The sequence below is a fragment of the Odontesthes bonariensis genome, chromosome 18 (genome assembly GCF_027942865.1).
Source record: "Odontesthes bonariensis isolate fOdoBon6 chromosome 18, fOdoBon6.hap1, whole genome shotgun sequence".
Lineage (NCBI taxonomy): Eukaryota > Metazoa > Chordata > Actinopteri > Atheriniformes > Atherinopsidae > Odontesthes > Odontesthes bonariensis.
The window spans coordinates 17,425,107-17,442,343 of NC_134523.1; the positions used below are offsets into that span (position 1 = coordinate 17,425,107).

General features: G+C 41.0%; 1 protein-coding gene across 5 annotated transcripts in view; it reads left to right on the top strand.

Annotated features, from left to right (window-relative positions):
- The window catches only part of LOC142367399 (RNA-binding motif, single-stranded-interacting protein 3), a 290,810-nt gene that overhangs the window by 76,176 nt on the left and 197,397 nt on the right, over positions 1-17,237 (top strand). For 2 of the 5 annotated variants that reach the window (XM_075449362.1, XM_075449361.1), the window contains exon 1: positions 13,053-14,417. The exons of 2 other annotated variants lie outside the window; for them this stretch is intronic. In XM_075449362.1, the coding sequence (XP_075305477.1) occupies positions 14,343-14,417 (75 nt within the window). In that variant the 5' untranslated portion in view covers positions 13,053-14,342. Of the gene's footprint in view, positions 1-13,052; positions 14,418-17,237 lie in introns of those variants that run through there. One more of the 5 variants, XM_075449360.1, reaches the window with a different exon arrangement.

Consider the following 17,237-nt stretch of genomic DNA (forward strand, 5'->3'; position numbering starts at 1 on the left):
TATCAGAGCTGGATTGCATTTCTTCACCTTATGAGCAAGAAACTAAACAAAAGGGTTCTCCTAGGGGAAAATGTGTTTTCAGTCCTTCCCCAATCAGCTTCAACTAGATTTTGCCTGCGTAATAAACAATCCGGCATTTCTGGCTCGTGGACCAACACAGTGACGACATGGAGCCAAGCACAAAACATTGGTGTTAGATGTATTGATGTGCCTCCAGAAATGCAAAAGATGTTTATAAAGTAGTAGCATCATAGCTAAGAATTAATCTGTGATGTCTTGAATCTTGTATTATCGTGATATGAGTCACCAATTCCTTTTTACTCGAGGGAGCAGGAAAATGATCTTCCCGTTTGTGGTCATAAATGACGATCACTCATGCGTTCAGGAGAGAGTTATGCATTTAAGATAATACAAGTCTTTTTGCTCTGTGGGACAAGTTTTCATTTTTTATGAGAGGCTTTCGTTACATAATAGTCCATTCCGTATCTTCTCTCCAGTCTTGGGTAATGTTGCTTTTAAAATGACATAGTTAGATTACGCAACTACTGCTATTAACAAGTACATTTTCATACGTTCATTTCTGTGAAACGTAACTCGTCAACGTAGGTTTGCATTAACAAACAAACATCCCTTTGCATTTTATTTTGCACTTTAGTTATGAAGTTGGAAAACATGTGTCTTTGACTTCACTGGCTCTGCCTTATTACTAATCTGTAATCTGATAATCTGCAGGCTGGTGCCAGGAATGATGGAGGCAACATTCCCTTTACACAGCTTGATTATGAATTACATTTTCAAAAAGACAAACATAAAACCAAGCATGCTCAATGCATATTTCTTCAGAAATTGAAGGGTTTTTAATTGTTAACTGATGGAAAGTTGACACCTCCACTGTTGTTCCCCTTCACCATGTAACCAGCATTCATGTTCATTCATTTCCCTCAGAGCAGGAGCTTTATCCGAGTTGAAAACAAGCCCTTGTTGTTGTGGGGCTTTAGCACCCGCAGAATCACCAGCGATGTTGTGGAGCTGTGAAGGAGTAGCTGGAAAGAAGTAATGTTCTTTGCTGCAGACAGACACGTATTACCACTCATGCAAAATTTGCATTTCACCATGATTGCCCTTGTACTTTTCACACATAAATCCAAAATAATGTGAGAGCTTCCACGACGTACACAGCATCCTCACCTGTACACCGGATGCCCACAATTTCATCCCCAGCACACCTATGGCTCGACTTGCACAGAATGCGTCCTCCAAAGTTTAGTTGTGAGACCCATTTGAGCGACAGACATTTTAGACTGGACAGAGGTGTAAAATCTCGAGTGTAACCAGTAAGATTAACAAAGGCTTATGTTGCCCCGATGCAATACCCAGTCTTAATAAGTTTAAGACTTTAAGTTCTGATTTTAACACTTTTGCTACATCCACAAAGTTGTTTTATGTTGTGTAATAAGCATTGGAGCAACACAAGTTTGCTACCATGTGGCTATGAAACTTTAGTCTATGAAATAATACAACACTGTTTTTCATGGGCATACATTTGAATGGCAACAAGGAAACTTGCAGAAATATTAGAAGACAAAATGGCTGAATCCATGATTCCTTTGCTGTGTCAGACTTTGCCGCTGAGCGAAGCTGCCGGGGTATTTTTGATTTATTAAACAGCAGTGTTGTTTTTGAAAGCTCCACCCTAGTTTTGGCAGCAGCGTTGCAGCACATTGGTGGAAAGCGTTTGACGGTTTACTTCTCCGTTGGCTCTGTCGAGCCACATACGGAGACAGATCAATAAAGACACATCGTCTTGCACAGAGTTGTTCAGCTTTGCTATTCACCTGTTCAAAATGTGTATCTTGATATTGTTTTCTTTTGTCTTATCATCACAATTACTCCTCATTCTTGTGGTCAGTAAGTCATTACTGTGTGACACCCTCCCTCCGTTTATCTTCCCCCAGCAGCCTGGGTAATGTGAAAGGTAAATGTTCAGCTTTGTTGCTCCATTTAGTTGGTGCATTTTGATGACTTAGCTGGTACTAGCTGTTATTGTAGAGGTGCCACACAGAAGGTATTCTTGAAGTGCACCACCCTTAATGTCCCGCACCCGCTGATATCTACATGTTACCCAGGGGAGTTTCACCACAAAGTGAATGTTTTTAATCGTACCTCAGTTCCACATGCCAGTCTTGCACCATGATAAAAAAAAAAAAAACATTAAAAAATGTACTGCATTTTCGATCTGTGGTTCTCATTATGATTTGCACTTTGATGTATTTCAAACATGCCAAGAATGCTTCAGCAGAGTACACTACATTGTTAATGTGTACACATATCACACCTACCAGAGAACATACTCTACAGAGCCCAGTAATCGGGCAATAGTCCTTCATAGAACTTGTTTTACTAAAATTTTATTTATTGAATATCCATCTGCATGGATAAAATGATTCACATGCCTATTTAATGTTTTACCATTGGAGTGGGCTGATAAAACATGATATAATGTTAATGATTGTCTCTCAGTGATTCCCATTGTTACCTGAATTACAATATATTGGGGAGCAGTGAAAATAGGGTGTTAGTATTAATCAAGTACTATATTTCAAGTACTATATTTCAAGATCATTTGTATGTACAGTTTACAGTATTCAACAAATATTTGTTCTTCCTTGTTCAGAATATGGGTCTTTACTCTTACTGTTGAATGCTACACTGTGTAACTTCCCTGTTTGATGATGGATGCTGGATGGATTGAATAGTAATTCTGGTTAAGAGGTTCCTTTTGAAACAAAATATGGGGAAAGTAAAACCAGGATTGTAAAAGTATGAGCAAACCAAAACAACCAGTAGAAGTCGGTGGCTGTTGTAACTGTGTGCACATGTGTCCCACAACAGAATCCTAATTATTAGGGTTCCTTCAGATGACTGGAACAAAGTAATTCTGTCCCAGAGACTCAACACAAGTATCATCTGGCCTCAGTGGCCTGACAGTGGTGAAGATACCACTGTCAGTAAAAAACAACATGAAAATCTGAACTATGGATTATATGTTTACATAAAAACACAGAGAATTGAACCCAGAACTTCAATCTGAACACGTCAGAGAAAAGATTGATTCAGGATGCAGCAAGCCAATGTAATGAAGGAGATAAAGTCCACTCCACTTTAACTCCTTTATTAAAACTGACTCCATGTAAATAGGCAGCATGTTAATGAGTCTTTATGCCCACATTCCCTATGGGAATAGTTGGCATCAGTTTAAGCAGTTTGACCACGCTGTATAAATACTTTGTCATGAAGCAAATGAAAGGCCCATGATAGCAAAGTCTCCAAGCAGCACAGTTCTGCACCTGCAGTCTTCTGGGTTATGTTCAGTTTCCCTTGAACTAGCTTTAGCAGCCTAGCATCTGTTGAGGTTTTGTTTTATTGTATTTTTTTCCACAAAGTCATAGTTACAGAGTTACAGAGAACAAAAGAATGAACAGCATTTTTATTGGTTGATTATTCAACCAAAGGTGACAAAGCAGTTTTTTGTTGCTTCCTGTGAAGGCCTCGGAGCAATATCAGTTATACAATACCCTTCAGAAAACCTGGGTGAAAACAAATGGAATTAGACAAGATTATGCTTTATTTTCCTCAAATACAACCATTTTATTTCTCTTTTTTCCTTTGAAACTTTAAAGCCTCCACCCGTTTTTTGTGAGTTTGTCACAATAAGCCACCCTTTTAGACAAAAAAGTCAATTTTTGGTTAAGTCAAACTTTGCAGTAGATGAGTGAGTTGATGAGGCACAAACATATCCCAGTAACAAGTCAGCTGGTTCCCAGTGTGGTCAGGATCAATGGCTTTCATCTTTTCACCTCAGAAAGGCAAATATATTTTTACCGTTTGCATATTTAATTTCCCTTACTTTCTTTTATCTGGAAATAAGTGCATGAGCAAAATGTCTATTCATTCACTTATTTAGTTCCAAAGCCTGTGTCTTCAACTCTTTCTCTCTGTTTTCTTTGTCTCCTGGGCTTCATGCTTTGCATGCACAGGATGAGACACCAGGGGAGGTTAAGAGAGGAGCTGGAATGGAGTTCTGCTCCATTTACCACCCTGAAATATTCCTCCTCGAACGACACACTCTGTTTTCTCTCTCTCCGTACTCTGTGCTGTTTCTCACTCTACCCACCCCCTCCCTCTCACTCCTCATCTCTGTGACATGTGGCCATTTCACTTCATCCCAGGATGGCTTAGCGGTGCTTTAAGAATTTGCTGCTGTCCTCCCATTCCATCCTGCTCAATTGCAGGGAGCATTGAGCTTCATAGGTCTATACAGATTTGCAGATGATGGAAATAACTCTTTTCCCATTCTCCACTCTCTTTCTGCTGTGGGCTGAGCTTTTATCTGTTGTATTACTTAATATTTTGTCTCTTCTGCATGTGTGCTTTCGGCATCCTTAACATTCTTGCACCTTCTGGATTTATATTTCGTACAAAGGCTTATTTTAGATGTATTTTTAATATTAAACTTTCAGACACTTAAAGATCCATAAGCACACTCAAAGACAAAAAAATAGAACAAAACTTCACATAAATCTATTTATAGGACATTAATACAATTAATAAAACAAAATGCACCTCGTGCTGTGAGCGATTTGATGAGGCTTTGATAGGCATCTTTCTTCATTTTAGCAGTGTGACTTCTGAGTAATTTGTGACATCTGCTGCCATCGTCATCTTCTAAACACTGTCGATTTTGAACATTTTATGATAGCATTATAAACACACTCAGTGCTTAAACCTTAGAATGTGGAGATTTTCTTGGCATAATATCCTGTATATCTTCATGGACCTAACTATCCTCTCAGCAGTAGGACTGTAGCTGGTTTACTGGACATGGACAACTGGAATTCATTCGCATTTTACATATTTTTATCAGGGCACAGAAGTCTGATCTATAAGCTCCACTCAAGCGTTTTCACCTCATGACTCAGCACAACATGACCCCTCAATGATCCCTGGGCTTTCTCAAGGACATTTTGACTTTTGTGGTATTTTCACACACACAGAAAATGTGCGCATGCCAGGACACATAGTGCTGCCACAGCTGTAGACCACCTGAGTTTGAATGAACTTTCACTAAAGCACTTTCAAATGCAGCAACATGTAGATTATCTCTCTCTCTCTCTCTCTCTCTCTCTCTCTCTCTCTCTCTCTCTCTCTCTCTCTCTCGCACACGCACACACACACACACACACACACTGACAGCCACCCTGACTGTAGGCCTCTTTTCCCAGTATGAAATCATTTGTAACAACTCTGATCTTTTCTCAGAATCATGTTAATCAGGAAATGAGCCACTTGGCATTACTTGCATATACATTTCACGTTTGGAATTGAGATCTAGTAAGTGTATGCAATTAACTCTTTTAGGTCTATTACCCATCCCTTGTTGGGTGTGCTGTGCGTCATTTTTACTCATGCACGTCTGGTTTCATATTTCCTCCCCATTAAGCCTGCATTGCTCTCCTCTGTGTTGTGATTGAAGCTAATGACTCACTGGAAATCTGCCTGGTGTTTATCAAATGTCTCAGTGCAGGGCTGGTGGTCCAGAGCCCGTCTGCCCTTTTTACAGTACAAGATAAACAGCCAACACCATGTGATGACACCATCCTGTATAAAGAAATGATATTAAGGAGAACGACCCTGCAATGATATCTCGACTGGATCTCTCTGCTATTTGCGCTGTGGAAAATTATACTTTCAGAGGGGAAATGTGTTGCATTACCTCAGGCTGTCATCCATTTGTGCGCTGATAAGAATGTATTAAGACATCGAATGTATAGAAGATGTAGTGAATTTACATAACTTGCATAAGGGAAGCATTTCAGGCAGCGTTTCAGAAAGTACATCGTTCACTCTGTATACTTACTTTATTCCCACACAGTACCTTTGATTAGTTTCTTAGATCAAATTGTTTCAGTAAGAAAGTTTGAATGAATGGGAAGTATAAGCTTAGCGAATAAAACCACAAAAGATAAACCCAAAGATAAAGGGAAAATAGAGACTGACACTATGGATTTAATGTAGAACACTAGCAGTTGACGGATTATGTGTTAGTCAACAATTGGATATTGGTTTGTGCTTTGGATTTTAAATGTTCTTCTGGTGCTTGCGTAGACTTTTCCTAGGTACTTTGGTGTCCTCCCACAACATATGACTGTACCCGAGTTACAAACACTTGTGAGGCAAGAGTACGTCTCGACGAATGACCGATGACTGTTTCAAAAACATGTTTACAAAGGGGAAGAACTGCTGTGCTGTACCAATAGATTCAGAAAGAAGTTAAGGTTTTCATTGCAAACTTACCAAAAGTAAAGAGATGGGAACCAAATGGATAGCTGAAATTTAAAGTAAACAGGGATCCAGGCTTGAAAACATGGATTTACAGTAAATCCTCCCAGTGTGCAAATTAGGAACAAATCCTGAAATTTCAGGAAACCCTATATCTGGCCAGATGTTAACGTCTGTGGTTCACAAATTCTTCCCACGACTAACAGCGGCAGCCATGATGGATATTTTGCCACTCAGGGGGCGTGTCCAGATAGAACAGTGACGTAGATTGGTTGTCTGTGTGAGCCCTGGGACGGGACTGCTGACTTCTCTCGCAGTGACAGCTGGGATAGGCTAATGCCCCCTGAAACTCTGACCATCGAAATACACATTTAGAGAATGCATGGACAGCTCAAAAATGTGTCTGTTTACTTAAGTCTATTCTGCTGTCTTGCTGCTGTACGCTTACATTTGATAATAAAAAAGTGCATTAACTGAAGAAATATCCACAGGCCTCATTAAACTCTGCACCCACTAATGTTGAGAAATCAGCTACTATCAATTATCTCAAAATGACAAATAATCTGCCAGATGAACTGATTAACTTCCAAATTTAATTTCTCTTTGTGAATAATTGAAGATCAGTCATTTTTGAGAGGCCAAATAAAGCTTTGTCTGCTCTTCAGAACCCCATCAGCGCTAATGTAATTCCTTTACTTTCTCTGGTTTGTGCTGTTTTTCCTTCCAGTGATAGCGAAGCTATAGATGCCACCATGTGTACAAGGCATTTAGTGATTTTCAGTGGTTTATCAAAGAATATTCATTTTCAAGCCGTACATGTTTTCTTTGTGTAAGACTTTTTCATATAATGGTAAACAAGAGTCAAGTTCTCCATAACCTAAGCACAGTCCAAAAGATGCAAGTGTTTGTTACATCAACCATTGGAAAGATTGTTCACCTTCTCCTTCGTAATGAAAGAAAAAGCCCTGGAGTAGATGATTAGTCATGCCACATCAGTTAGTTTGTAAGATGTTTGTAAGATCTCTGACTGCTTGGGAATTGCCCAGCAAAGCCGCTGCCAAAAGTAAAAGGGTTTTTTCCAGGAATACCAGCTCCTGCTGTTCCACATCTTCCCTCCTCTCCCCTTTCCCTTCCTTCTCCCAACTCTCCTCCTCCCTTTCCCACCACCCTCTCCTGGCACAGTGCCAGACTTCCCTTGAATTCATGCATCTGGTCATTTCTGGGAAACACCCACGACAAAGCTGTCCAGAAAGCCACAGCAAACAAAGCCTCTTGGTTTCTGCAGCAGCTTGAGGAAGTATAGTCACCCACAGGGAGGGGTCATGTAGTAGAGTCGGATGGTTGTGGACTTTCTAGGAATTTTTTTTTGAGAGGAACATGGAATAGTCCTTGCTGTTTTTGTCTTCAGAAGAGAGCAGGTTGTTTTCCTTCATCTATTTATGTTTGCATGCTAACTGGCAGCCAAACGTGGAGCTCTTTCAGTGCCTGTGGAGAGCAATAATTTCTCCTTAGATGTGAATAACTTTCCTGAACTGCTGGTCAAACTGACCAATGAAGAAAATTAGTGACGTCATACAAATAAGCTAGCTAAGAACAAAAATACCATTTAAAAACTCCCTCTGCACTGCTCTGCTTCTGTCCAGAGGCCACATTGTGATCGTGCCAAAGTTTTCTATTACTAGAGTTGCCGGATTCTTTGGAGGGGAAGTATAACTACTTAACACCCTCAAGCATAGGTTACGCTCTCAGCTGTCTTCCTCTTTCCCCATTTTAAAGACTTGTGAATGACTCACTGTTTGTCTCAGTTTAGAGAGTGAATCAACAAGCATCATAGGAAGGCCTCAGAACCGAAGAGTAGCAGATTGCCTCTGCTTTGATTTATGGAAATGTTAGACAGCCTTTGCTGCCTAAGAATGAGCAATTTTTTTTCAGTAGCTTTTAAGTATGCTGAACATTGGAAAGACATCATTTCAGCATTATTCAGTTTCTACATCACATAAGTTTCCTGTCGCCTTGAAGAACATAGATTGCAAACTCTCTGTGCTTTTCTGGAATCTAAACCATAGTAACCTTAAGTGTACAAAGCAGCTTTATACAAATCATTTTCATCAACCATAATACAGTGATGATGATGAATGATCCTGTGTTATCTCAGTATTGATAATACAAGGACAGAGACAAACCTCGGTCGTCCTTTTCTATAAAATTGATCGCTTCAGATGACCTCTTCGTGACATCTGTCTCACTGATTCAGACCCATATGTTTCCATTCCCACAAGGACAAAATGCACAACGAGTCTGTGAGGCCCGCTTTGGGGGAAAAAAGACGCAGTGTTGACGTGCGATACATGCAATATGTAGAACTGCTCTCCAGTCACTTGATGTCAAAATACCTTCATGAACTAACCTTTGCCAGTGCATTTGGGCAAAGACTGAAAGTTCATAGCAGCTAGTTTTCAGGGTCGTTTCTTGTGTTATATGTCGGGCCACAGGTCAAGTTCTTTAGTTTCAAGAGTCGAGTCTCACCTCCCGCCTCTTAATTCTTAATGACTGGATGAATATTAATGGTTTAGCTGACCAATGTCCCAGTGATGGTAGTCTCCTGTATTTTCATTCCTTTGGCGATTAATTTGAATACATTTTAGAAAAAGTGAGTCTCTTCTCTGTCATAATTTACAGCAAAATATGACGAATACGTTTGTGTTTTTCGAAAATCTTTGGTTTTAGCTGTAATGCTCTCAGTTGTTTTATTATAGTTTAGTTTTCATGTCTTTTTGAAAAACATGTGAGAATAGCAAGATACGTTGGTGACATAATGTCAGTTTTCTGCTTCTCACACCTAAATGTGATGGTCAAATTGTTGTTTTTTTGTCCAATAAACTTTCCCAAACCAAAGAATTGAACACATTTTATGAGATTAGATAACAAAAAATATCCAGCTTTATTTTATTGATTGTTTAAAATTTCACTACTCGTTGCTGAGTGAAACCAAAAAACGAATGATTTTTAAATAACTGAATTAGCGTATTTGTATATGCTTTTTATTTCTAAAGCCGTAATATGTACTATGGTGGGAAACCTGGCTTTTGACTGTGGATCAAACCTGTGTGATAGTCGATCTGCTGCTCTGTTCCACTTTATACCTGATATTGAAGATACAGAAATGATGAGCCTTATATCTATGAGCTGCAGAGTTGACTTCACATGGTCGCTCACAGGGCACACAGTGCTATGAAGAAATATGAATCTTTTCTGCCTCTTAGCCTCTTTCAGGTTCCATCATCCTATGCATCTTATTTTCGCACTATATCTTCTCCTCCATTACTCCTTCCATTGGCCTTTGTCTGTCTTACTCTTTGTTTTCTAGGCTTTCTGTCTTTGCACAGAAGTTGACAGTTTGTGTCTGGTTGAAGCAGAGGCTGTTAATCTGGTAATCCACAATCAATATCGGCCTCATCTCTTTCCTTCAGATAAAAGTGGGCCTATCTGATAATTATATTTTCCCCTCCATGTCTGTAAAAGGCTGCCCTTTTCCCTCTGTGCTTTGTCTTGGTCTCTAGGATTCTTCTGCTCGAATCGATTCAGTCTGACCATGTGTATGGGCCCTTCTATCCCTATAACTCACGTCAAAAAGCATGTGGCATTTCTAGATATTTGACATGTCCTGTGATTGACACAAATAGTGGTAGCAGTACTTATCACAGCATACTATTCAAATATGACATATGTGTCAATTTCATTAGATTGTGTGGTGTACAATGAATGTTTTTCCCAGCTGAACCTACGCATCATGAATGGGCTGTTGTGTTGGAAATATGTAATTAAGTTGTTATTATTTGAGAGGGAGCAATCAGGCAACCCCACCCCCCTTTTTTTTGTAGATCTCTCAAGTGGAACAAATTAAATACAAAACTGTGCTCATCAAAGTCACTGTTCTATTTTCAGATGTAGAATTTGCCAACTTTTAATTGTTTTCATTCCAGTTTTTTTCATGTCGTCGTCTCTGGCTGCAAACTAAGAAGATTTACTAAACGAGTAAAAAAAAAAAGAGAATAAAAAAGGGGGCTCTGAACTTGTGGCTGCGGCATCATCGAGATACTCTAGAGGACTTTAGATCAGTCACATTTAAAAATTTTTACGAGTCTGCGTATGTTTGACATAAAAACTGAGTGAGAGCTTTTAAGAATGGTGTTTGATCCCACTCACAGATGTACGTGTGTGACTGCAGGCTACTTGTGATCAGGGTAATGCTCTCTGACTCTGACCAAATGTTCTTTGTGAAATGTTTTCGCTCGTGATCACAGTCGTTTAAAGGATATGGACCGTTCTTCATCATCTTTTCATGTCGCACAGGAGGTGGTTTTCTCTCACATCTCTGAGTCGATTCTTGAAGGTTGTTTCTCACTGTGGGGTGACCCGGTGGAGCAGCGGACAGCTCTGTTGCTGGCTGAACCAGAAAGTTCCTCATTTGGAAATATTGGCAGAGGTCTTTCTGTCTGGAGTTTAGATGTTTTCCCTGTGCCTGTGGAGGTTTTTTTTTTTTTCTCGGTACTCTGGTTTCCTTCCTCCCACTATCCAAAGGCATGCATACAGACAGGTCACAGATTAAAGGGAAAATCAACATAAAAAGTCTTTAGAACCGTCGGGCCACAGTTTTTTCCCAGAGTAGTATCAGTGCACATTGGCATTCCTGAGATCTTTTGAACTCTACCGGAGAGCAAAAAGTAAAAGATACTTCCTCATTTGGTGTTTTTGATGATTGTGGTTGAGAGCACTCTTTTTCACATGTAGCCAAAATGTCCCACAGATGTTCCACGGGGTCGATATCTGTTGACTGACAAGTCCACAGCGTATGATTCACATCATTTCCATACTCATTTAACCTTTCAGTGACCTGCTCATGGGCTATGGGAGGGGTTGTTGTCATCCTGGATTAAGAAGATACCTGAAAACAACTTTGTATTGATTTACAGCAGCCCATTCTCACCAGAAAATGTATATCACATACATTTGTCCACATGTCGAAAACACAGTAGTTTCCCAATCCAAGGTTAGAAATTGTGAGATTACAACGTTTTAGTGGGAGTGTTGTGGGAGCGTTGTGTTACATGATGGAGGCCGCAACCAGTGAGTATTAAATTGTGTGGTTTGTGACCACATATTTTGTGTAAACCTAAACGTGACCTTAACCCTAACCATGCACTTTTAACTTCTTACCTTCACTGTTTGCAGATGGGAGCAAAGTAAAACAAGTGAGTTGCGGTGAGTGTCGTGGGACTGTGGAAAATATAGTGCAGGATGAGATCAGAAGTTACAAACTCCTACTAGAGAGTCAGGGGTTTAACATAATCCCCCAAGCCCCAAACTGACTCTATTCAAGATTGTTGACTGTCAACATTGTTTTGTTGCAAGTGTGATGTCATCACATCGGAACACAAGTGGAAACATCGTCACGGCTGGAGCTACATCACAGTGGATACCTGAGAGAGGGATAAGTAGCAATTATTCTTTTTTTTAGGATTTATTGTGAAACTGCAATGAATTGTGCCATGGGCCAGCATGGGTGTTTCACAACCTGTTATGAGATTGTCTTGCTTTCAGAGATCCTTCCCTCAAAGAGGACGCATGAACATAAACTATGTCAGCAAATGCCCCCCACTGCATACAGTAACAGAGCTGTCAGATTGTGTCACTATCAGGGTCAAGGGGTTTCAGTATTTTTCCTTTTCCTTCGATTAATCATTCATCTGTGTATTGCCATCTTTTACACTAGAATAAAGGTTCATGATGGTGATGGATGAGTTTATAAACTAATAAAACAACAAGAAAATTGTGAGGGTTAAGTCCGATTACTTACAAAGTGGGCTGTGATTGAATACAAATTGCCTGTCAATTAATATGATTAGTAACTCATTTAGTCAGATTACAACAAAAATGATAACATTTAGAATGCTTTTAGATAACTAATAATGATAAGCTGGAAAAACACAAAAACTTAAAAGCATAAAAAACATGAAATATCACAAAGCATTCCAAATGCAAATAAAAAGCATTTTAAATTAAGTAAACTTATGAACAATAACTAGCCGTGTGTATCCTACGATGCGGGGATATTGTTTCATTCGAGTAAGTTTTTGTTGCTCGTGTGGAGTACTTTGCTATCATAATGCAGCAAGGGCAGTTACTCAATGTGTTACTTTGCCATTTTTAACGAAAGAAATAAAAAGTATAGTCTCCATCATCTATGAATGTTTGTTGTCTCTTACAACAACATTCTGACATGAACATCTACATTTGTACAGTATATTTTCTATCATTTGTCATATTGTAAATATGTATTTTAATGTAATCAGTTCACTTTGTCACTGTAGTCTAATCACACTTTACACAAGTGTTATAGTTGCACAAGTGGCTGGTTCGAGTTACTTATTTAATTTGAAGTCTTATTACAGAATCTCCATTACGTGTAATCTGTTGATATTCAATCCTCTAAACGCAGTAGACATTTCCTGACTTCAAAATAGTTTACACGTGGAAAATTGTTTATTAAACTTAAATGGTTTGGAGGTTAATCAACTTACTTTGATAAGGCAACACATTCATGTGAACACACTGTGTTCCAGCTGGTAGCTCCATGTGCAGCCAGTAGGGGGAATCGACTGCTCGTGCTCCATCCCTTGCAGTCTCCACTCCTCTCCTCCTCTTCCCTGCGTTCTCCCAGGTTGTGGAAACGCTGCAGCCCGCTGGTCTGTGTCTGGATCCCTCACTCTCACAGAGCTGCTCAAGACCCTCCCACCGGCTGGGCTGGGGAGGGAGGAGGCAGTCTGCACTGTTTGCAGCTTCGGACGAGCCCCCTTTACCGCCCTGTCAGTGTGGAGGAGAAGGAGAGAGAGAGGCTGAGAGACTGAGTGATAGAGAAAGCGCACGCGATATAGGCAGGCTGTTTAGAGGAGTGAGAGAGCTGAGGAAGAATAAGGAACACATTTTACAAGAGCAGAAGGAAGGAGGATCGCAGACGAGGGACTCTGTCTCCACTGGCCACCCGGGACACAGTCACTGTCTGGTTTTTTTTCACTTGTCTACTAGCTGGAGCTCAGTGGATTGACTAACCCGCCAGTGGATTTTTTAAATATTCGCTTGTGCCACATCATTTAGAAACTGGGATCATTTCTCCGTTGCTGGCTCCACCGCTGCAGACTGAGATTGCTCTCTGTGTCTGTGCTAAGCTCTCGTGCTGTGATTCTGCTCCTTAAACAAAGTGCATCTGTCGGCAGCCGGCACTGAGGATATCTCCCCTCTGTCAAGCAGGACAGCACTCAGCCATCGTCGGATCAGACAAGAGAGAAAGTGTGAGTGTGTGTATGCGTGTATGCAAGAGAGGGAAAGAGAGATAGCAAGGGGCAGTGAGAGAGAGTCAGATTAAAGCCCTGGCTAAAGACTGGAGTGAAACAGCTTAAATAGTGAAGTGAACCTATACGTCCTCTCCCGCTTTCCTTGCCATTCCTTTCCTCCTCCTTTCCTCCTCCTGTTCCTCTCTCATTTTTCAACATTAGGACTGCCAGAGCTACTGCCACCTGCACCTCTTTGCGTGTTCTCTTCCCTCTTCCTCCTCTACCTCACCCTCACTATCCGGTAGGAGCCTCTGACAAACACGCCGCTCTTGGTTCTCTTGGCACTTGTGGAAATATTTCCATTGATCCAGCTGCGAGTGAGTGAGTGAGTGAGTGAGTGAGTGCGTGAGCACCTGCCCAATACTAAGTCTCTGGACCAGCAAGGCACAGTTTGTCAAGAGCTTCCTTATCAGTGGCAGACATTCTCCAAGCCACTGTCCGGCACACAGACCTTGAATCTTCTCCCGGAGGACCAGCTTGCGACACAGTGGTGCAGACAGCAAAGACTGGAATTGCACAGTCCCTCTGTTGCCTCGATCACATTACTAGCTACTTGGCAGCTCCCGCCCCCGTGTCACCATTCCCTGCCTCAGTGCTAAGGATTCCAGCTACATGGGCAAGCGATTGGAGCAGCAGCCAATGTACCCTCAGTACACCTACTACTACCCCCACTATCTCCAAACCAAGGTATGCCACTCTTCTGCTGTCATTTCATTTCTCATGCCCACTCATCTACTGCTACATTTTTGTCCTGTCTCCCTCCCACCCTTCCTCATCCTCAGCACTCCTCCCTCCTCCTCGCATCTCTCGCTGGAGTTGGAATTTGGTAGATCGCTTGTCTCTATTTTGATGGTTTCAGATGGCAGGTGCCTCTTTGAGTTTGGATATTTTCTTAGTATTATTGTGATTATCTAATGTGTTTGGTGTGCATGTGCAAATGTAACGGGGGATCCAGGCTGGAGGCTCAGGCTGCTGTTAGTCCATGCTAGTGGACTGTAACTGGGAGCTGTCCAGTAACCTCCATCCATTCCTCACCTGCAAACCGCTGAGCTCCTGATGAGATGGCACAACATGTTGGATAACATATTTTGTTGATTCATTTGCTTATTAAAATTACCAACTGACAGCTCTTTAATGCCACACATTAAGCAAATTAAAGGATGAGCATTCAAATTAGATTTTTTTAATGAAGTATTTGCAAGCTTAATGTAAGCCGTTGTTTAAAATCTTGACTGACACTTCTGAAAGAACTACACACGGGGTGAAGTTGTTCATTCGCAAACATGTTCTTGTAGTGGGGGTATGAACCCTTCTTTTCCTCTTTTGATGGTATGTTTCTGACACAGGCAGCAGGCATGGGTTAGGCTGCCCGTGTTTGTTCTAGCTGCAGTATGCATCAGTGCCTTTGGGATAGAAGCCCAGGCCCTGGGTCCCAATAACTACCAGGACACTGGCTGGGCACACTACCCAGACATCATCAAGGGATTAAAATGGAAGCCTTTTGGGATTACTCCATTTGTTTTTCTGGCACAATGCGTAACACTAACTTCTGTCCATTTTTTGTGACGCTGTGATGCATAGCAGCAGCAGAATAACATGCGGTAGGTGTGCAATTAAACATTGCAAAATATTTAAGTCTCATTTGGTTTCTTAACTAATTAGTATTATCATTTTTGATACCATTTTAGACTTTCCACTAATTTACATTTTCATCTAATATGCCTGTTTAATATATCCTGTTATATGAGTTTAATACAAGCCAGTTACAGTAATACTTCATGCTGTTGCAATCAAAAGTTGCAGCTCCTCAGACTTGACTTTTGATTACTGGAAAGCTCATCGTCTTGATGCTCTTTATCACATTTAACAATTCTTTTTGGTTTCAAAAATCTATGAAAAAGCATTTCTGTCCAACATTTTCAAAGTATAATTCTACTTAAAAAAGTTAAACTATGCCCATTTTGCTGTGTATATAACAAGCAAATAACTGACAGTGATGATATTTTCATCCTTTTCCATGTGAACCATTGCATCTCTGACTGGGAGGACCTGACTGTAGCCCCACCTGGCAGTCCACTAGCTCTCCCCCTGATTTATAGTTTAATACATTTGTACTGCTGCCATATGGCTTCCCTCTCCCTCCCACTCCCCCTCCTCTACTCCCTCCATCATCCCCCTCCCTCCCCCTTCTCATATCTCAGAGTTGCTCATCTCGGGGGCCTCTCAATCAAGGCATGCCCCTCTGTTCTCCCTGGCCCTCCCTCCAGCTTTTCTTCCCCCGTCCTCCTCCCTCCTCATACTTTCTGCATCCCAACTCTGTTGCAACAGGGCCCTCCTTCCTCCTTTCCCTATGCTGCAGTTCACTCCCAAGGTCAGCGCAGATCCAATCTTGCCACCGTCAGCGTTTAATGTATCCTTGAGCAAACCACTTGGGTCCTGTGTCATGCAAACCAGACCCACAGTGGGTGTGTGGGGCAAGAAAAGCATGTATTTAGTTTATAGATTGGCAGCCAGCATTCATATTCATTTTCATGGAGTAAATAGTGTAGCCAGTGGCTTTGCAGGTTAATGTGACAGCAACACAGACAGGGTCAATGGGAGAAAGTGAGGCTGGGAGAGAGGCCAGAGTGTTGGGCAATGTGGCCAAGAGGGTTGTGGAGCGCTATGTCACGCTCTCATTAATGATCATTGATAGCTTGATTACAAAGAGCTGAGAAGAACCCTGGCTGGCAGATTCACACCACGTGACAAAATCACATGGCAGTCGCTTCTGCCTTGCTTTAGCAGATAAAAAAATATAAATATCATGTCAGGACAGAGTCAGGAGTGGGGTACAACTCATATTACAGGTCTACATTTTAAGATCCTTTCGAGGTAACTTGTGATTCTCTGCAGATCAAAGTAGTCAGGTTTGGCTGCAATTAATGACATTGTAATACATTTGAGGCACCTGTTAAATCCAGCGTCCCTTTGTCCCCTCTGTGTATTATATTTTTAATGTGATATATGTCCAGCATATGCTGGGAAGGCCAGATTAGAATGTGAAAGTCAAAGAATGAGATGAAACAATAACATTTGGCTTTCTATTGATTAGTGCAGTGGGGCGTAGCATGTGCTTCTCTTTAGCTGAGTTATTGATTCCTGAAGGAGGATTTTTGTGTGTGTGTGTGTGTGGCTTTTAAATGACGTTATGGCTGCGGGGAGCTGGCAAGATGTTGCATTGATGAAAGGATACTTTAAAGACCCTATTTCTGTCTATTCCCCCAATGATCAGGAGGAAGTCATTTGCCAAAATTCAGCATTTATTCAACATGTGTCTTTTCTTGTGAGCTTGATGGCCAGGGCTGTTCACAGCTTGTTGTACATTCAACTTTTGTCATTGATAATAGACGTGCCTCTGAAATGAGAGTATTATAGTAAAATGCCTCATCCAGGTCTCTTCCTGCCCCCCATCCCTTCCCCCATGAGAGCAATAGCAACATGTTATTGACTAATTATTGTTGCTTT